A 21,642-nucleotide genomic window follows, 5' to 3' on the forward strand; every position below is an offset into this window, starting at 1 on the left:
CTGTTTCGTAAGTTGTAAATCAATCCCGATTGGGACTCATGTGAAAGGTGCAACCCGAATCAAGGATCCACTCCTCGCTCACTTTAGAATTGTTGACAGAAGCGACTAGAAGTTCACCATCGCTGTAATCTTCTACAACATCAGCTTTACCAGAATTTTCTAGTTGTTTTTCATCTTGATTCGCAGCCTCCCTTTTAATCTTGTTCTGTAGCTTATAGCACTCAGATTTAATGTGTCATTTCTTCTTGCAAAAGTTACAAGTTTACCTCTGTTTGAAGACTTTGATCTACCCTTAGATTTACTGCGAGGATTTCGTTCCTGCGTCCTTCCACGATCATCATCAGCATTCTGATCCTGTCTCCCACGAACAATAAGACCCTCTCCCTGAGAGCCGGTTTTAACCACAAGATGTTTTATCTTATTATACGAGGTTAAAGAATCATAAAACTCATCAACTGTGAGAGACTCGCGGCTATATAAAATCGTATCTCTAAAGGTTGAATAAGACAGGGGCAACGAACAAAGTATAATCAACCCTAGATCTTCCTTATCATACTGAACCTCTATGGCCTCCAGGTTTGAGAGAATTTCTTTAAACACTGTTAAGTGTTCGTGCACAGATGCACATTCCTCCAAACGATGAGCATAAAGACGCTGCTTCATATGTAGCTTACTAGTTAGAGTTTTTGACATACATATCTGTTCCACCCTCTTCCATAATCCAGCAGCAGTCTTTTCCTTCATCACATCCTATAAAATTTCGTTAGACAAATGCAGATGTAACTGTGTTAATGCCTTTCGATCCTTGCGCTTCTTCTCTTCTTCCGTCAATGTTGAAGGCATCTTATCTACCCCTAGTAGGTCTTCCTCTAAGTCCATCTGTGCAAGAACTGCTTGCATCTTTATCTGTCACAACGCAAATCTGGTGTTGCGGTCCAATAGTAGAATTTCGTACTTCAAAGACATCATTACCGTGATTGAGATGAACAACCCGAAAGCTCTGATACCAATTTGTGAAAAATATAATGTCGATAATGATAATATATCGCAAATAAAAATAGAACTAGAAAAATAAAGAACACACAGATTTTACGTGGAAACCCTTTCGGGAAAAAAACCACGGGCAGAGGAGAAGAAAATTCACTATGTCGAAAATTAATTACAAGAGGAGTAGACTATGTCTATTTATAGGCTTGTAAACCTTATTCAAATAGGAGTGAAACTCCTTATTCAAATAATATCAAATAGATGGAGTTTAATAAGGTTTTAAAACCTTATTCTAAAATAAAATAAAAGAAGTATAATTCTATAGGGATTTTACTTTTATTTTATTTTACCACAGTATTTTATTTAAATAAGGATTTGGGTCACTTAGTTCTAACAGCTCGAAAGTTTTTAGGATCATATTTTTAAAATTCTTTAAAGTTTTCAATTTTCGACATTAAGACATTAACTAATCAACTCGGTACCAATTTTTTGGTGTTACAAGGGTGCTAATCCTTCCTCGTACGTAACTGACTCCCAAACCCATTTTTTTGAATTTCACAAACCAAAATTCTTGTTTTAATAAAATTAAATCGTTTATTAAAAATAACCACTTTTTAAAGTGACCCGATCACACCTCATTAAAAAAGATTAGTGGCGACTCCCATGTTCGTTCGTGTTTTCAAAATCCAAGTTGACCCCGTTTTATCAAAAAAATGATGTCAACATACTTTATTCGTTGCCCCCGTCTTATTCAACCTTTAGAGATAAGATTTTATATAGTCGCGAGTCTCTCACGGTTGATGAGGTTTATGATTCTTTAACCTTGTATGATAAGATAAAATATCTTGTGATTAAAATTGACTCTCAAGGAGAGGGTCTCATTATTCGTGGGAGACAAGATTAGAATACTGATGATGATCGTGGAAGGACACATGAACGGAATCCTCGCGATAAATCTAAGGGTAGATCGAAGTCTTCAAACAGAGGTAAAACTTGTAACTTCTGTAAGAAGAAATGACATATTAAATCTAAGTGCTATAAGCTACAAAACAAGATCAAAAGGGAGGCTGCGAATCAAAATAGAAAATAACCAGAAAATTTTGGTAAAGCTGATGTTGTAGAAGACTACAGCGATGGTGAACTTTTAGTCGCTTCTATCAACAATTCTAAAATGAGCAATGAGTGTATCATTGATTCGGTATGTACCTTTCACATGAGCTCCAATCGGGATTGGTTTACAACTTATGAAATAGTGTTTGAAGGTGTTGTTTTGATGAGAAATAATGCTTCATGTATAATCGCAGGTGTTGGAACAATTAAAGTTAAGATGTTTGATGGAGTTGTTAGAATATTTAGTGACGTACGACATGTTCAAGAATTGAAGAGAAATTTAATTTCGTTGAGTACTCTTAATTTAAAAGGGTACAAATACACAGCTGAAAGTGGGGTTTTGAATATTTCCAAAGGTTTCCTTGTTGTGATAAAAGGATAGAGAAAGACTGCTAAGTTATATGTTTTGTAAGGTTGTACTGTTACTAGTGATGCAGCTGTCGTATCCTTTTCTTTGTCAGATGATGATATTACTAAACTATGACACATGTGTCTAGGGCATATGAGTGAGAATGACATGGTAGAATTGAGCAAAAGAGGACTTCTTGATGGTAAAGGAATTTGCAAACTGAAGTTCTATGAGCACTGTGTTTTTGGGAAGTAAAAAGAGAGTTCGATTCACCAGAGGAATCCATAACACGAAGGAAACATTAGAGTATATTCATTCTGATCTTTGGGGACTATCTAGAGTGCTTTCGAGAGGTGGAGCTAATTATATGCTAACTTTTATTGATAATTTTTCCAGAAAAGTGTGGGCGTTCTTCCTGAAGCAGAAAAGTGATGTGTTTTCTGCATTTAAGTCTTGGAAAACTTTGATTGAAAAATAGACGGGAAAACAAATAAAATACCTCCGCGCAGACAATGGCTTAGAGTTCTGTTCTAATGAGTTTAATAAATTGTGCAAGTTAGAAGGGATTGTGAGACACTTGACAGTTCGTCATACTCCACAGTAAAACGGCATTGTAGAACAAATGAACAGAACGATCATAGAGAAGGTTCGATGTATGTTGTCAAATGTCAACTTACCAAAGTCATTTCGGGCCGAAGCAACCTCTACTGTATATTTTTAATCAACCGATCTTCATCTGTTGCCATTGAAAAAAGACTCACAAGAGGTATGGTCTGGTAATCTTACTGACTATTCTGATTTAAAGATTTTTGGGTGTCCTACATATACTCATGTTGATAATGGAAAATTGGAATTAAGAACCATTAGATGTATTTTTCTTGGTTATAAAGTTGGTATAAAAGGGCATAAGTTATGGTGTCCTGAAAATATAAAAATTGTGATTAGCAGAGATGTTGTTTTGATGAAACTATTATGCTACCTAACTTATCTCTTAAAGACTCTTCCAATAAAGAAAATCAAAAGCAGGTGGAGCATCAGATTAATCTTAAATCTACAACAAAGTCGACTCCTCAAGCTAGTACAAAAATTTAAAATAGAGTTACTTCTTCACCACAATACTCTATCACCAAAAATAGAACTAGAAGAGAAATTAAACCTCCAAAGAAGTATGTCGAGGCTAATCTAGTTGCTTATGCTTTAAATGTGGTTGAAGATATAGATGCAAACCAAGAGCCATCTAATTATTCTGATGCAGTTAGCTATGAAGATTCAAAAAAGTTGACGGTTGCTATGTAAGAGGAGATAGAATCACTCCACAAAAACAAAACATGGGATCTTGTGAAACTTCCTAAAGGTAAAAAGGTTGTTCGTTGTAAATAGGTATTTAACAAGAAAGAGGGGACTCTAGGAGTTGAAGAATCCAGATATAAAACAAGACTTATTGCAAAGGGTTAAAATCAAATTCCAAGAGTGGACTTCACAGATGTGTTCTCCCCAGTTGTGAAACATAGTTCGATTTGCTTGGTATTGTGGCCATACATGATTTGGAGCTTGATTAGTTAGATGTAAAAACTGCATTTTTACATAGAGAACTTGAGGAGGATATTTACATGCAACAACCAGAGGTTTTTATAGTCTCAGAAAAAAAATACTATGTTTACTTGCTAAAAAAGTCCCTTTACGGTTTGAAACAGTCACCAAGTCAGTGGTACAATAGGTTTGATTCATTTATGACTTCTCATGATTTTAAAAGAAATAGATTTGACAGTTGTGTTTACTTTAAGAAAAATAGTGATAGTTCTTTTGTGTATCTACTCCTTTATGTTGATGACATGTTGATAGCAGCGAAAGATAAAGAAGAGATAAAAAAAGTCAAAGCCCAGCTAAGTGAAGAATTTGAAATGAAAGATTTGGGACCAGCAAAGAAGATACTTGGTATGAAGATTCTCAGATATAGAAAAGCAAGTAAACTGTACCTAAGTCAAAAGGGGTACATTGAGAAAGTTCTTTGCATATTTAATATGCAGAATGCTTAAGCCTATTAGGACTCCTTTAACAGCCCATTTTAGACTTTCATCGGCTTTGTCTCCACAATCAGATGATGAGATTGAGTACATGCCACATGTTCTATACTCTAGTGCAGTGGGATCTCTCATGTATGCTATGGTTTGTTCTCGTCCAGATTTATCATATGCAGTCAATGCAGTTAGCAGATACATGGCGAGTCCCAGTAAAGAACGTTGGAAAATAGTTCAGTGGATTTTAAGATACTTACGAGGTACTACTGATGTTTGCTTACAGTTTGGAAGAACTAGAGATGGAGTCATTGGGTATGTTGATGTTGATTTTGCTGGAGACCTTGATAGAAGAAGATCTCTCACAGGTTATGTCTTTACAATCGGAGGTTGTGCAATCAATTGGAAAGCCACTTTGCAAACTACAGTCGCTTTGTCTACTACTGAAGTTGAGTACATGGCGATTAGTGAGGCTTGTAAAGAAGCTATTTGGTTGAAGGGACTCTTTAGTGAACTCAATGAAAACCTACAAATCAATACAGTATTTTGTGACAGTTAGAGTGTCATCTTCCTTACAAAAGATCAAATGTTTCATGAGAGAACAAAACACATTGATGTTCGGTATCATTTTATTCGTGATATTATTGCTCGTAGTGATATCATTGTGAGCAAAATTAGTACTAATGAAAGTCCTGCAGATATGATAACTAAGTCACTTCCTATAACCAAGTTTGAGCATTGCTTAGACTTGATTGGAGCTCATTATTTAAGTTAAACCCTTAAGGGGTTTTATGGAAGAGGTGGAGAACTTATTCGTTGAGAGTTCGCGATGAAGAACTTATTCATTGAGAATTCGTGTTAAGGTGGAGATTGTTAGAGTTGTGTGACCCAAATTCTAAGAGAATACTTGCAAGTCAAGTTAAACCAAATATATCTTCTTTCTAGAAAATTTAGTATTTATGAGTATAATATATTTAGCATTTATTAGCATAATATATTCGACTTTGATTAGAATTAGGTTTTCTCAATCTATAAATAGATGTAGTCGAAACTCCTCTTGTAGTCATTCGAATTTGATATAGTGAATTTTCTTTTCCTCTACCCGTGGGTTTTTCCCGAAAGAATTTTCACGTAAAAATCTGTGTATTCTTTATTTTATTTCTCTTTTCTTTGCGATATATTGTCATTACCGACATTCAATTTTTTACGGTTGTTTTTTCAGTTAGAATTATAAATATTTAATATGCAAAAATTTCGGCATCAAACAAACAAACAAAAAAAAAACTGGGTGTTAGGTCAGTCCCCACTTGGAGCAGTAAAGTCGTCTCAAGCACGCACAGAAATCTGGATAATCCACGGAATATATATATATATATAGTTATGCATAGTAGCATAAAGCCAAGTATGAGTCCCAAGTTCATGATGTTGATCCTACTGGCTATGATCCTTGCATTACAATTCCAAGTGCTGAAAAGCTGTGTGGAAGAGGAGAGGGTAGGTCTGTTACAATTCAAGGAATTTGTTGAATCGGAAGGCTACGATGCGGACCATCTCTTCCCTTCATGGAGCGGTGATCCACTCAGCGACTGCTGTAGTTGGGAGAGAGTCACCTGCAACTCTTCCACCGGTCGTGTCATCCAACTCTCCCTCAACAACACTAGGAAATATAGACGGTGTAGTTACGACTCTAATTGGTATGTGAACCTCGCTTTGTTTCAGCCCTTTGTTCACCTCACAACTCTAGATTTATCCTTCAATGCCATTGGTGGATGGATAGAAAATCAGGGTACGTATCTAATATTAACTTAAACCAGATAACTAAATAGAAACAAAAACATAATTTATTTTGGTTTGGGCGTCTTACATGACAGGAGGGTTTGAAGCTATTTAAGACTTAAAAAGCTTGAGACGTTGGATCTTTCTCAGAACAATTTAAATAAGAGCAGTTTAAAACAATTGAGTGCACTTACTTCCCTTCAGAGTCTTAATCTCAGTGGCAATAACATGGGAGGAGTAATATTTGATAACTGGGAAGGAGAATTCCAACGCCCACGAGAAACTATTCCTGTCCAAGGTATGTTTAATTCCTTTCCCAGAAAAAGTCATTTATATTCCTTATTATTCTGTAGTTACTTTTTCTCACCCCTGCTCAACTCAAAAAACTCCACAATATTTGATGCTTGCATTATCGTATAGAAGAGAGTTGAATTGAAATATGACATTCTCCATTTCGATGTAGAATTATCCGTTTTCGAAAGTTTGGAATATTTGGATTTAAGTTCAAACGCACTCCAAGGCAGCTCATCGACAGCACAAAGTAAGTAGTCACAACATTATTTTTATTTTTATTTTTATTATTTGGGACACTGAAAATAAATTATAACTCTTTTTACATCTTAATATCATTTTTCAGTTTTGGCCTTGTGTGTTACTTAATTGAACTTTTAGTTCTAGCAATAAATCGTGACCACACCAAAATGTTGGAAGAGTGGAATTGGTTTTTGACAAGCCTTTTACCATTCTATATCTAAGTTTATTTTGATTTCTTTAATAAAATATCTTGAAGATACTAAACCGTGTTAATCATCTCAAATATAATTTGGATTCAAGTCACGAACTTTAACATATAAGATTAAATAAATGTCGCAAGTCAAAAGGACTAGTCTATTTTTCTTTACATCATTTGGCTTAGGTTGATGATTCCTAACAAAAATGGGATTTTATCATTTTATGTGTAAATAGATTCTAGAAATCTGTCTAAGCTTAAGGAGCTGAAGTACCTATATCTGAGCTGGAATGCCATGAATAAGGACAGTATGAAGTTCTTGGGCTCACTTCCGTCCCTCGTCTACCTCGACCTATCGCTCAACCACTTGGAAGGTCCTCTTTCTAGCGTAGGTAAGTACTTATGTATATGTACACTTTAATTAGTAAAAGAAAATGCTTGATCGGCTTTATTCCTTTCATTGTTCCAATTTTCCTTGACAATGTCCTTCAGCGTGAGAACACCCATATGTCTCTCAGACTTTAGCTCAAGTAGTAGCATGTAGGTCATGGAGTCGAGAAAAGAATTTTTAGAGAAAACAATATCTGACATGCTGAGGGTTAGACCCTCAACACTACTACAAAGTACAAGTCAAAGAAGAATATTTTTGTTTATCCGTTTCAGCTCTTTCATGCATATATATATATATGAATGAATGTGTATCCTGGTGCAGAATTAGAGAATCTAAAAAACTTGAAGGTGCTTAATTTGTACCGGAATTACCTCAATGGAACTCTGCCAATCCAAGGTATTTCTTTGGTTTATTTTATTTGATGTTTTTGAAAGCCTAATAGAATGCATAAAGTTTTTGTAATACCTAATAAGAAGAAGACGATTTACACTGATTGGCAGAGTTGATGGGGTTCAGTAATTTGGAGATATTAGATTTGAGCTACAATAACTTGGAAGGTTCCATCCCTCCAAATATAGGGAATCTATCCTCCCTTAAGGCATTTTCCGTTGCTCGGAATTTACTTGCTGCTTCTTTGCCCTCAGGTACCAGTTTATACGTTTCTACTTTTCTTGCTTTTTGGTTATTATAGAAAGACACATAAAAATGATGGAGGCTACCATTTTGTCAAATTAATGCGGTGTGAACAATCAATTAATTAGAAGTTTTATATAATTAGATTATTTTAATATTTTTTATAAAAATTATATAAAAAATATTTTTAAAAATAAAAAATTACAAAATATTAAAATTTATGTAAACTTATAAAACATTATAAATATTTATAAAAATTATAAAAATATAAAAATTTAATAAATTATAAAAAAAGTATAAAATTAATATTGACATATTTAAAATGTTAAAATTTTATCAAAACTTATAAAATTCTTAGAATAAATAAATATCATATAAATATTAAAAATATTAAAAATCATTAAATTATTAAATTATTAAATATTAAATATTAAATATTAAAATTTATATAAACTTATAAAATTTATATAAGAAATGAAAAAATCATTAAAACTTATAAATATTATAAAAATATTAAAAATCTAATAAATTATCAAAAATTATCAAATATATATATAATTAATAAAATATATTCAAAATATTTAAACTTTTATAAAAATTCATAAAAATTATAAACAATGTAAAAATTATAATAAATTTAAAAATAAAAACATATTAAAAAATGTAAAAATTAAAAATGATATAAAAGAGTTATTTAAACCCTTAAAATCATAATGAATACATGACATTCCACCAACCCTTGGATAATGGGAATAGTCATCATATTATTAGTGTCATTTTGATGTTGAATAAAATGTTTTGAATAATCCGGACTCTCTCCTTTTTATTGATAAATTATTCTTTTTATTTTTAAAATTTGTATATTCAATTTTTTAAGTACAATAAAATTTTAATAAATTTTATATCAATTTTATGATTTTTATAAGTTTTTAAGAATTTTAATTTGTTTTTATAAAATTTTAAATATGTTTTTTTAATTTTATAAAAATTTATATTTTTATAATATTTAAAGTTTATATTATTTTTTATATATTTTATAATTTTTATATGTTTTATACCAATTTTAATATGTTTTTAATATTTTTATAATTTTTCTGATTTTTATTTTATTTTTTTAATCATTTTTATGGAAAATTGTTAGACTAAACCGGAAGCTGTCATGTGTCACCATTTTATTAGTTTATCAATTTATTTTAACATCAATATGATCAATGATGAAATTATTAACGGAGGTACTTAATTGATTTTTTAATTAAAAATTGATAAAAATGAATAAAAGTAAATATAAATAAATGATAATAATTTGTAAGGAAAAATAATTATTTTATTTCAAATTTACCTAATAAATAAATGTTGTCAACCCTTAAGATAAGTGCAATAATAATAGCCGACTGAATTGATTGAAGATGAGAGAGGGATACAAAATAAATTTAAGATGTTTAAAAATCCGAAAAGTAAAATAATATTGAAAAACAAAAGAAAAATTGTAGAGAAATAAAACATCACAATAAAATGGATAAATTTTTATAATTTACTTTGTATATTTTTGGAACGAATTCATTTATACTGATATAAAATTAAAATAATTTTATACTCTTTTTATATCTCTTTGTATAATTAATTCAACTGTTAAATTTATCGATATAAGTATACTCGGTAATGCATGTAAATTTTTAAACCCATTTGATATTTACATCCTATATATATATATTAATATTTAGTGTAGAGGTGAAAGTTTTTTACTTAAAAAAATAGTTATAAAATTTTAATTTGCATTAAATTTAATGTGCATGATTTATATAAATGAAATAATAAATTCAACGATTAATTTATTAAAATATTAATCATGCAGAAATACGAAAAGGTATTAAACTACTTTAATTTTACACTTACATCGGTGTAAGTGGATTTCTCCCTATATATATATGTACACATGAATATGGAGAAACTTCTGAACTGATTAATATAGTTTTTTTTTGTTTATTATATTGCTGAATTTATTATTTTAAAGTTTTATAACATTTATAAATAAATATTTTAATTTTACTAATATAAATTGTTTCAAAATTTTTACTTGATTAGAAAATTTCACTAATAAATGATTTTATATAATAATAAAAATAGTGAAACCATTAACCCAAAGAATACAAATATATATTTTATTTTTATTTTAATAGTAAATTTTAATTATTTATATAATAAGTACCTTTATCTCATATATATAATTTTATAAATAATAAATTGAATATTGAAGAGTTTTATTTATAATATAGTTTTTACAAATGGTTTAATAAATATTAGAATTTTTTTATTAGCATTATATTTTGAATAATGTTGCTTTGCATTAATTACATGAAGTAAAATTATATTGTATATTGAATATGTTGAAATGCTTTAATTACTAATTAATTTTTTTATAATATTTGAATTGTTGAATAAGTTGATATATTTTAATTATATTAAAATTTTACACTATTTAGAAAACTAATTAAAAAATTAAATACATGAAATCATAAACTAGTAATTTATAAATGAGAATGTATGAGCATGCATTTGTTTATGGTTTTCACAGGTCTGTGCCAACTGAAGAGACTACAAGAGTTGGATCTTAGCCAAAACTACTTTGAAGGAATCCTTCCCCCTTGTCTATCCAATTTAACGTTTATTGGGTTGTTGGATGTCTCAGATAACAATTTTAGTGGAACCCTTTCAGCGTCTTTGATACACAGCCTAACATTTTCTTGGTATCTTGATTTTAGTTACAACCATTTTGAGGGTTCATTCTCACTAAGCTCCTTCAAAACTCACTCCAAGCTTGAGGTACTCCAATTCGCAAGCAACAATGGTAAATTGCAGATTGATACTGAGAATCCTCCAGGGTGGTTTCCCTCGTTCCAATTGAAGGTTTTGGCACTATCTAACTGTAGTCTCAACAATCATACCAACAGCATTCCTAATTTTCTTCGCCACCAGTTCCACCTGCAGATAGTTGATCTTTCTCACAACAAGTGTTGGTGCAAGAGATAATAGCAAGATGATTTCAGCTTGCTTGCACAGCAAGTGTCGAGCCTTGCTGAATAAACTATTGAAGAAGAAGAAAGAAATTTTGCAATGGAGAACAGAAAAGAAAGAGATAAAATTGAATGAAAATGAGCTGAATTTTCATTAACATTTTCAAGGCATAATACCAATACATATATATGAGATAACAACAGCAAAACAAACAAGTTACCACCTAATAACATACCTAACACCACTAAATTGCCTAGTAACTTGGTAAACTTGATTGAAAACATAAACTTCTACCTAAACTTGTCATTCAGCACCTAATTACATCAAAATACAGTTACCAACTTAGTTCAAAACAAACTAAAACACAAAATGTTCATTTGAGTAACCAAATGAAACAATGCAGTTTCGGTTTGCTGTTAAAGCACGATCCCTGCATGGCCACTTTGCATGGTCACCTTGGCTGCTGCATGGGGGTTGACTTCAACACTCCTCCTCAGCTTCTATGCAGCAGACTCCTAGTTGCTTCCTTAGGTTTAGAAATCTCGATCCACAAAGTGATTTTGTGAAGATATCGGCGATCTGACCTTCTGAGCTGCAATGAATTAGCTTGATCTCTCGAGCTTGTTCCATTTCTCTTATCACATGGAGTTTAATGTTGAAATGTTTTGTCCTGCCATGGAAGACAGGATTTTTAGCAATAGCAACTGCTGATTTGTTGTCACAATGTATCACAGTTGCATCATTCTGCTGTAGATTCAAATCGCTCAAAATTTTTCTCAGCCACATAGCTTGATTAACAGCATTGGCAGCTGCTACATACTCTGCTTCTGCTGTCGATTGAGCTACCATTGTTTGTTTTCTTGAGCTCCAACAAATCATAGCTGAGCCAAGTGTAAAAGCATAGCCAGAAGTGCTCTTCATGTCATCCTTTGAACCAGCCCAATCGCTATCAGTATAGCCAATCAGTTTCAACTCTTCAGCCTTTCTAAACTGTATTCCATGGTTTAAGGTACCTTTGATGTATCTTAGCACCCTTTTCCCAGCCTTGTAATGTTGCTGGTTACAGCAGTGCATGAACCTTGACAGCATGCTCACAGCAAACAGAATGTCAGGTCTTGTTGCTGTTAAATACAGCAAACAACCAACAAGGCTCCTATAAAATGATTCATTGACAGGCTCATGTTCTTCTTGGCTCGACAGTTTTATGCCAACTGCCATAGGTGTGCATGTTGGCTTGCAATTTTGCATTGAAAACTTGGATAAAACTTTCAAAGCAAATGCCTTTTGTCCCAAAAAAATTCCTTGATCAGCTTGTTGTATCTCTATTCCAAGGAAATAAGTTATCAACCCCAAATCTGACATCTCGAACATCTCCTTCATTTTTCTTTTGAAATCTTCTGACATTGTCTTATCTCCTCCTGTTACAAGTAGATCATCCACATAAAGAGACACAATAAGCTGTGTTTCTGCTTGATCCTTCTTAACATAAAGTGTTGGCTCACTGGCACTCCTTTCAAATCCCAAACTGACCAAGTATGAGTCAATTCGAGCATACCAAGCTCGAGGGGCCTGTTTTAGGCCATACAAGGCATTTCTTAGCCTATACACCAAATGTTTCTTACCAGGCATTATAAAACCTGGGGGTTGCTCGATGTATATCTCCTCTTCTAGGAATCCATTGAGGAATGCAGACTTGACATCCATTTGGTGGATTGTCCACTGATTCTGAGCAGCAACTGCAATCAGTAATCTGATTGTATCGAGTCTGGCTACTGGAGCAAATGTTTCCATGTAGTCCAGACCATACCTTTGACTGAAGCCCTTTACAACTAGCCTGGCCTTTAGCTTGTTTAAACTTCCATCCGCATTGTGCTTCACTCGATAGACCCATTTTACACCAATGGTCTTTCTGTTGGCAGGCTTTTCAACCAACTCCCATGTCTGATTCTTCACAATCATGTTGATTTCATCAACCATAGCCTGTTTCCAACCTTCATCTGCTTCAGCTTCTTCAAAACTACTAGGTTCTGCTATAGCAACTTGTGCTCTTTCATTAATCTCATCTAGGGGCCTTGTGCCTCTCACAGGCACATCATCAACATCCATTTCAGGACCAAGATGCTCGAGTTCAGCTTGATTAGGCACCAGGTCTTCTGAAGCAGCTTCTGGTTTACTCTTCTCCCAATTCCAGCAAGCCTTCTCATTAAAGATGACATCTCTGCTCACTTGGACTTTGTTTGTCAAAGGATCCAGCACCCTGTAGCCCTTTTTAACTGAGCTATAGCCTACTAGAACACCTGGTTGAGCCCTTTCAGAGAGCTTATCTCTCTTTGCTGCTGGTATTTGTGCATAACACAGGCAACCAAACACCTTCAGATGTGCCAAGGAAGGCTTGAAACCAGACCAAGCCTCGAAAGGTGTTTTGGATGTAAGAGCTTTAGTAGGAAGCCTATTTTGAAGGTAGACAGCAGTGTTTACTGCCTCAGCCCACATAGTCTTGGGCAGTTTCTTCTCAAACAGCAGGCACCTGGCCATATCCATCAAGCTTCTGTTCTTTCTTTCTGATACCCCATTTTGCTAAGGTGTGTAGACATTTGTAAGCTGGTGTTTGATACCAGCATCATTGCAAATGGCTTGAAACTGAGCTGAAGTGTACTCAGTGCCATTGTCTGACCTTATCGATTTCAGCTTGCAACCTGTTTCTGTCTCTACAGCAGTTTTAAACTTCACAAACTCTTGAGCTACCTCAGATTTGTGTTTTAAGAAGAAAATCCAGCAAAACCTTGTAAAATCATCAATAAAGAGGATAAAATACCTGTTTTTGCTGAGTGATTCAGTTCTCATCGGGCCACATACATCAGAGTGCACCAGCTGCAGTCTTTCAGTAGCTCTCCATGCTGCATTTGTAGAAAATGGCAATCTTGCCTGTTTCCCCATCTGGCAGACCTCACACACATAATCATACTCCACTGAGTTGGTGAAGTTCTCAGCCAAGCCCTCACTGGCCATTCGACCCATTGACCTGAAGTTGGCATGTCCAAGTCTTCTATGCCAGAGTTTGGAGTCATCTATAGAGGCTGTATATGCTGACTTTAAGTCATTTGACCAATGAACCTCAAAGCATTTATCAGTCATTGTGACTGTCATAAGGCTTGATCCATTTGGATCTGCAATGTGGCACTGTTTATCCTTGAATACAACAGAATAACCTTTCTCAAGCAATTGGGCTATGCTGAGAAGGTTTCTGTCAATCTCAGGCACCAAAAGCACATTTGGTATGACCTTGTTACCTGTAGGAGTACATATCAGCACCTCTCCTCTTCCTTCAGCCTTTATAAACTGGCCATTTCCAACCTTGACCTTGGTTTTGCAACTTCTATCCAAGGTTTTAAACAAGGAGGCATCTGGTGACATGTGGTTAGTGCAACCACTGTCCAATAGCCAACCTTTTGAAAATTTCTTCTCAGCAGTTAAGCAAGAAATAGCAAAGACCTGCTCCTTTTGGTCACTACTGTCCTCAGCTGCTCGAGCTTCAACCTTTGGTTGTTGAAATTGGCTCTGCCTTGGCTTGGTTCTATTTTTGCAAACCCTTTCAACATGGCCCTTCTTCTTGCAGTGCTGGCATACTGCTTCTGGCCTGAACCAACATCTGTCTTCTGGATGGCCTAGCTTCTTGCAATATCTGCAGGGCTGGTCATTGCTCCTTGCAGCATCAGGCTTAGGCCTGCTTTTCTAAGGCTTTTTGCCTCTTTGAGCATTGGTGCTCGAGGCTTCTCTGGCCTTGGCTTGAAATGCACCTTCTTGGTGATCTTCAGCTCTGCTAGCTCTCCTTTGTTCCTGAGCATAGAAGGTGTTGATTAACTCAGTCAAAGAAATGCTAGCAAGATCTCTTGAGTCCTCTAGGGAGGATATCTTTGCTTCATATTTCTCAGGCAAAGTGGAGAGGACTTTCTCCACAATTCTTGCCTCATCAAAGTGCTCACCTAGGAGCCTTATACTGTTAACCACTGCCATAATTCTATCTGAATACTGCTTCACTGTTTCTTCTTCCTTCATCTTCAAATTCTCGAAATCCCTTCTCAAATTCAACAGCTGCTGTTGCCTTGTTCTCTCAGTGCCTTGAAACTCCTCCTTAAGCTTGTCCCAGGCCTGTTTTGGAGTCTCACAGGCCATAATTCTGGTAAAGATGACATCTGATACACAGTTCTGAATGCAGGACATGGCTTTGTGCCTTTTGGTCCTCTCATCAGCATGTTGTCTGATCTGAGCTACTGTGGGATTAGCCCTCAGTGGTGCTGGCTCAGCATCTGTGTTAACAACTTCCCACAAATCAAAGGCCTGCAGGTAAGTCTTCATCTTTACCAGCCATATGTGAAAGCTTTCTCCATTGAAGACTGGTGGGGCTGCTGGTGAAAATCCTGGATAAGCCATCAGGTTCCTTGGTTTGAAGCAACAGGTCCACTAAGACAACGGCTCTAGATACCAATTGTTGGTGCAAGAGATAATAGCAAGATGATTTCAGCTTGCTTGCATAGCAAGTGTCGAGCCTTGCTGAATAAACTATTGAAGAAGAAGAAAGAAATTTTGCAATGGAGAACAGAAAAGAAAGAGATAAAATTGAATGAAAATGAGCTGAATTTTCATTAACATTTTCAAGGCATAATACCAATACATATATATGAGATAACAACAGCAAAACAAACAAGTTACCACCTAATAACATACCTAACACCACTAAATTGCCTAGTAACTTGGTAAACTTGATTGAAAACATAAACTTCTACCTAAACTTGTCATTCAGCACCTAATTACATCAAAATACAGTTACCAACTTAGTTCAAAACAAACTAAAACACAAAATGTTCATTTGAGTAACCAAATGAAACAATACAGTTTCGGTTTGCTGTTAAAGCACGATCCCTGCATGGCCACTTTGCATGGTCACCTTGGCTGCTGCATGGGAGTTGACTTCAACAACAAGTTTCGTGCAAGTTTTCCTGGTTGGTTGCTTGTAAACAATGCCGACCTTGAAATTCTAAAACTAAGGAACAACTTTTTGTTCGGGGAGTTTCAGTTACCACCATTCGCTATGACCAACGCAGTTATGGTGGATGTATCAGGCAATCAAATTCACGATCTTCCGGAGAATATTGGGAAAATCCTTCCACACATGGAGTATCTAGATTTATCAGGAAACGCTTTTGAGCAAGATCTGCTACCCTCCATTGGTGACATGAAAATTTTGCAAGTACTGGATTTATCTTACAATAATTTCTCTAGAGAAATCCCCAAAGAACTAACTGTCGGCTGCAATGATTTGCGCGTTCTAATGTTATCCGGTAACAAACTTCATGGACAGATTTTTCCGATGCTCTACAACTTGACTCAATTACGTGTGTTGCAATTAAGGAACAATTACTTCAGTGGGAATCTGTCAAATGTGAAAGCAAAAGGAAGGGTACTTGGCAACCTGGCGCTATTGGACATTGGTTACAACTTTATGACAGGGAATATTGGTAGCTGGATAGGTAATGTGACGTATCTGGATATACTTGTGATGCGGAACAATTATTTGGAGGGTCAGTTCCAATGTGAAGGCATTTCGCGTTCTGTGTATTATTTAGACCTTTCTCATAATCTCCTTTCTGCTCCACTCCCCTCATGCCCTCGTTTACAGCACTTATACTTACAGGGGAACAAATATAGTGTATCAATATCAGAAGTTTTTCTCAACACTTCACAGCTTTTGGTATTAAACCTCCGGGATAACAATCTTTCAGGGAGCATCCCTGGTATTATTGGCTTGTTGACTAGCTTGAAAGTTCTTTTATTGAGTCAAAATCTTCTAAGTGGTCTGATTCCAGAAGAACTATGTGAATTGAAACAAATAAGCATGATGGATCTCTCCCTCAACTCCTTCTCCGGGTCAATTCCCCCCTGTTTCCAGGGTATCAGGTTCGGAAAGATTGAGCCTCGCTATTTGGATTTGGACATTTCACATGAAAAAGTTTCTAACGAATGGGATTATACTACATATTTTAGAAATGGAACTTTGAAGAAGGATTATGTGCTTCACAGCACTGCCGAACAATCTGTCACAAATGTGGAAGTTGACTTCTTGACAAAACATAGATCCAACACCTATAAAGGTGGCATTCTTAATTTCATGTCGGGATTGGATTTGTCATGTAACAAACTATCCGGTAGGATCCCGTACGAGGTTGGAAATCTAGCCTGGATTCACGCACTAAACTTATCCTACAATCAATTGACGGGACCAATCCCGAAATCTTTCTCAAATCTCACCCAAATTGAAAGCTTAGACCTTTCACACAATATGTTGAGTGGAGAAATCCCTTCATTACTGATCAATCTCTATTTCCTCGAAGTGTTCAGTGTGGCATACAACAACTTATCAGGTAGAATTCCAGATATGAAAGCTCAGTTTGGGATATTTGATAGAAGCAGTTACGAAGGAAATCAATTTCTTTGTGGACAGCCCTTGAACCAGAACTGTAGCATCGTGTCACCGCATCCCCTGATAAAATTCGTAGATCAAAGTAAGGAGAAATGGTATGGTATTGATCCTGTGCTCTTCTCCGTAACATTTAGCACCACATACATCATTTTCTTTCTTACTTCCATAATTATTCTCTATCTGAATCCTTACTGGCGAAGAAGATGGTTTAATTTCTTTGAAAATCGTATATATTATCCTGCTTATGATTTCATTTCCAGTATTGTACACAAGGCTTGTGCTAAACTGTGTTGGTAGGCCATGTAACAATTAAGCATAAGTTAAAGCTTACAATGTATATTTTATTATTAGTATAAATAATGAGTTCTATAGTACTCTGGTTTAGTTCAGAAAAATTAACCAATCCAAGTTGATAACTGAATTATAGAAATTTATCTCTGCAAATTGATTATGTAAACATGATAGATAATGAATCTTATTAGGCTTCGTCCTGTTTGAAACACAAGATCCTTGGTCATTGCAATAGTTGGAATATAATCACAAAGTTTGTACTTACAGATTCCTTCATTTGGTTTGTGGAATGTGGGGGTTTACAGAAGTGTCGGCACTTTGTGAAATGAATTTTGTTTTCCCTGGACAAGGAAACTGCAGGGCACTATCAGCCCGCTTAAAACTGTTCTATTTTTTCAAGTTTAATTGATCAGTTTCCTCATTTTGATCGATCTGCATGAATAAGGTCTTCTAACAATTTGTTTCTTCAACAAGGTAATAAACTAATCATTTTGGATTCCCTTATTACCATTTTACTTTTTAGGGTTTTGATAAGAAAAAACCAGTCTATTAAAATCCACGGAATTAAAAATTTAAGTAAGTCAGATGCACTTATCAGTTAATAATATAGTTACAATGAGTACAGATATCATTCCCACGAAGACTAAAAGTACTAGTAATTATTGTCTTTTTATTATTTAATTGAATAATTCGAGCGGTTGATTAAAAACTAAAATTAACTAAATTAATTACTAACTGATTAATAACCAATAAGCAAAACAATAGTTAGGAAAAAATTTCACCTAGATTTTATTTGTCACTATCAATTTAAATTACGTAATTTTTTTACTTAATATCTTAATCCGTAGAAATCCTAAATTATGCAATCTTGATCCATAGAAATTCCTAAATTATGCAAATATCTCTTTCGAGCATAAGAGCAACTGACTCTAGGTTGATTAATTGAAATTTCTTTCTAATTAAAACATTTATTATCGCATTAACTCGTGCTATGGATTCTCCTATTAGATTTAACTCTAATCTGGTAGATTTATGTTATCCTATTTCTAGGATTGCATGCAATTCCACTCAATTGCGTAATATCTACTCTTAAACAGGGTTTATTCAACCTTTGAATTTAGCACATTAAACGTGGATCAATTATTTAGAAATATTAAACCAAGAATTAAGCACACATAATTGAGAAAAAAGAACTAAGAATTTATTACGTAAAATAAAAATCAAACGACAGAATCCCTCATAGGGTTCATCTCCCTCGGTATTTAAAAAATTAGTCCATACTTGAAAATAAAAAACATCCAAGATACAATATAACTGAAAGAAACAAAGAAACTCATGATAATCTCCAAAAAAAATCAACTGGAAATCTTCAATTTTGACGGAAATTTGCTTCAGAATAGACTTTAATGGTGTTTTTTGAGTTGTTTTCTTGAATATTCTATGACGACTCACTTCTACCTTCCTATTTTTGTCATATATACATCTTAGAATGCCCAAAAAAACCTAAAAATCATGTTTTTCCACTGTTTAGTGTATAATCCCGTGAAAACGACACGGCCGTGTGGAATGGGTCAGGCTGTGTAGCTCCTATAGCTTGCTTTAATTTTTCGGTTTTCCCTCGTTTTTCACTAATTTTGATCCCCTACATATATCATATATATATCACAATATATCACACTATATCACAAGACTTGTGATAAAAGAACAAATTTACGTTATGCTAAGATTCGCTTGTAAAACGACAAAGAATAGGATGAATGAGAAATATAAAGAACTTTGAACCACTAACAAAAAGGGTAAGATAAAATAAATAGACAGCAATCGGGCTTTTTGGGGTTGGGGATAGAGGGATTTAAACCCTCACGATTTTTAAAGTCGACTGATTTTCCTCTTACTATAAATTTCATTGTTGTCGGTATTGATATTCACATGTAGAACGGGACTCTATCTTTATTCTCATCTGATTAATCAGTGTTTCAAAATATTTATCAGACTATGGAGTGAATGATTTGATTAATGACTATTCTATTAGATTCTTTCTTCAACTTGGAATCGATTCACAACAAATTTTTTTTATTTTTCATATTTTCATATAAATATAAATTGATTTTGCATATAATATAATATAAAAAAATATGGGTTCGGTTCGTCTTTTTTGAGATAGTTTTTCATTAGTATACCTACAAAAAAAATAGGTATATCTTGCATCTTTTCTAGAGTTTAGATATAAGGATTCCTTTACCAACATCAACCCCATTTGTTAGAATAGCTTCTATTGAGTCTCTGCACCTATCCTCTTTTTTTTTTAATTCTCGATTCTTGAACATTTGTTCATGTTTATTTTCGTAAAATAATAAAATAATAGGATTTGGATCAAGATTGCCCATTTTTCATTCTAGGGTTTCTCTGAATTTGAAAGTTATCACTTAGTAGGTTTCCATACCAAGGCTCAATCCAATTAAGTCCGTAGCGTCTACCAATTTTACCATGTCCCCTTTTGTGTCTTGAGATTAGGATCTCATTAGGATGGCCCTCCTTCCCCCCCCCCTTCCCCTTTCTTTCATTTGTTTGTTTTCTTTCGTTTATTTATTTGCTTTCTTTTTTATGCAAAACAGTTGAATTTAGTAGATATAGATACAGATTCTTATATCGAAAGGTCTTTACCTATTTTCTTGTTTGATTATCGTTTTTCGTCTCTATCGAAGACCCATTTTAATTTTTATTTGGTCCAATCAGAAAATATTTTATCATTTTTGTATTCACAATTCAATATAGATAGGTATTCCATAACATATATATGCCCCTCTTACTCTCAATTTTCTCACGAAATTTGGTGGAATACTCGAATAGTGATTCTTTTTTTCGTCTTAGCTTCTGTCTTTATGAATGAAAACAAAAGAAAGGAGTCTCTCATTATGATCTGGATTTCATTTCTATAGGTTGCTTCTTTTTTTCTTTAATTTCATTTTGATTCTTATCCTTTTACTAGACTATCTTATATAACCATAATAAGAATAAGATAACTAAAAAACTAAAAATAAAAATTGAATTTATTCATTATTAAAATTGAAAATGAAAATAATTATTTTTTATAGTATAATAGCTTGAACTAATTATTTATATTTAATAACTAGAACTAATTATTCCATTCATTTCTATTTCAAATTCGAAGATAATTCTAATTTTTTAGTCTAAAAAGAGTTTTGTCCTAAATATCTAGACTTATAACGTATCATTTCACAATTAACATCAAATCACCCAAAACGCATTAAGAATGAGATTAAAATATGTTACTTTTAGCACTTATCAAATATCCCCACACTTAAGTGTTTGTTTGTCCTCAAACAAAAGTCTCAAACCACAATCAAGTCAACTTCCCTCAATTTATTGTTTTCATTAATAATGTCGTAAGATAATTTGTAGATAATTATGCATTGAAAATTCAAACTAAAATGACACTAAAAAATAAAAGCAATTCAAGCAGAGATTGTTAAGGCTTAAAAACACTAGGCATTTTCCTTATCTCAATAATTACATGAAATTCAAACTCAACAAGAAATAACATCCTCACTAAAGATTCACTCAAAGCACTCAAAGTGTTTAAGTTTCAAGTAATATGCACTCAACAGTCGAACAAGAAGTGTTTAAGTTTCAAGTAATATTCACTCAAAACTTGCTTGAAAATCAAATCCCCGCCATTATAGACCAAGATAACACACCAATTAAGAAGTCTTTACAAGGTTGTAACGGGGCTTAGGTTAAAGGTACGAAAAATGTTAGAAGAGTTTATTACAATTGAGAATCAAGTTAATAAGTTACCAAACTAAAAAAAAATTTATTGAATTAAAAGAATTTACATCAATAAAAAAT

At 33.7% G+C, this 21,642-nt stretch overlaps 2 protein-coding genes across 2 annotated transcripts; both read left to right on the top strand.

Annotated features, from left to right (window-relative positions):
• The first annotated feature begins 5,865 nt into the window (after positions 1-5,865).
• On the top strand, positions 5,866-11,018 carry LOC121216082 (receptor like protein 21). The gene is made up of 6 exons (XM_041091379.1): positions 5,866-6,155; positions 6,456-6,535; positions 7,204-7,359; positions 7,680-7,754; positions 7,859-8,002; positions 10,564-11,018. The coding sequence occupies exons 1-6, from the start codon at positions 5,866-5,868 to the stop codon at positions 11,016-11,018; spliced, it is 1,200 nt and encodes a 399-aa protein (XP_040947313.1).
• A 4,864-nt stretch (positions 11,019-15,882) lies between these two features.
• LOC107926013 (receptor-like protein 9b) lies at positions 15,883-17,778 on the top strand. Its single transcript, XM_016856779.2, has one exon. The coding sequence runs from the start codon at positions 15,883-15,885 to the stop codon at positions 17,776-17,778; it is 1,896 nt and encodes a 631-aa protein (XP_016712268.2).
• Positions 17,779-21,642: the final 3,864 nt, after the last annotated feature.

Source organism: Gossypium hirsutum, chromosome D04 (genome assembly GCF_007990345.1).
Source record: "Gossypium hirsutum isolate 1008001.06 chromosome D04, Gossypium_hirsutum_v2.1, whole genome shotgun sequence".
In the NCBI taxonomy this organism is placed as follows: Eukaryota; Viridiplantae; Streptophyta; class Magnoliopsida; order Malvales; family Malvaceae; genus Gossypium; species Gossypium hirsutum.

Excerpts from the sequence above, each read along its gene's own strand:
- LOC121216082 (XM_041091379.1), top strand. The coding sequence starts at position 5,866 with ATGAGTCCCAAGTTCATGATGTTGATCCTACTGGCTATGATCCTTGCA. Across the intron at positions 6,156-6,455 it reads TGTAGTTACGACTCTAATTG|TGGCAATAACATGGGAGGAG; the intron begins GTATGTGAACCT and ends TCTTAATCTCAG. Across the intron at positions 7,360-7,679 it reads AGGTCCTCTTTCTAGCGTAG|AATTAGAGAATCTAAAAAAC; the intron begins GTAAGTACTTAT and ends ATCCTGGTGCAG.
- LOC107926013 (XM_016856779.2), top strand. The coding sequence starts at position 15,883 with ATGAAACAATACAGTTTCGGTTTGCTGTTAAAGCACGATCCCTGCATG.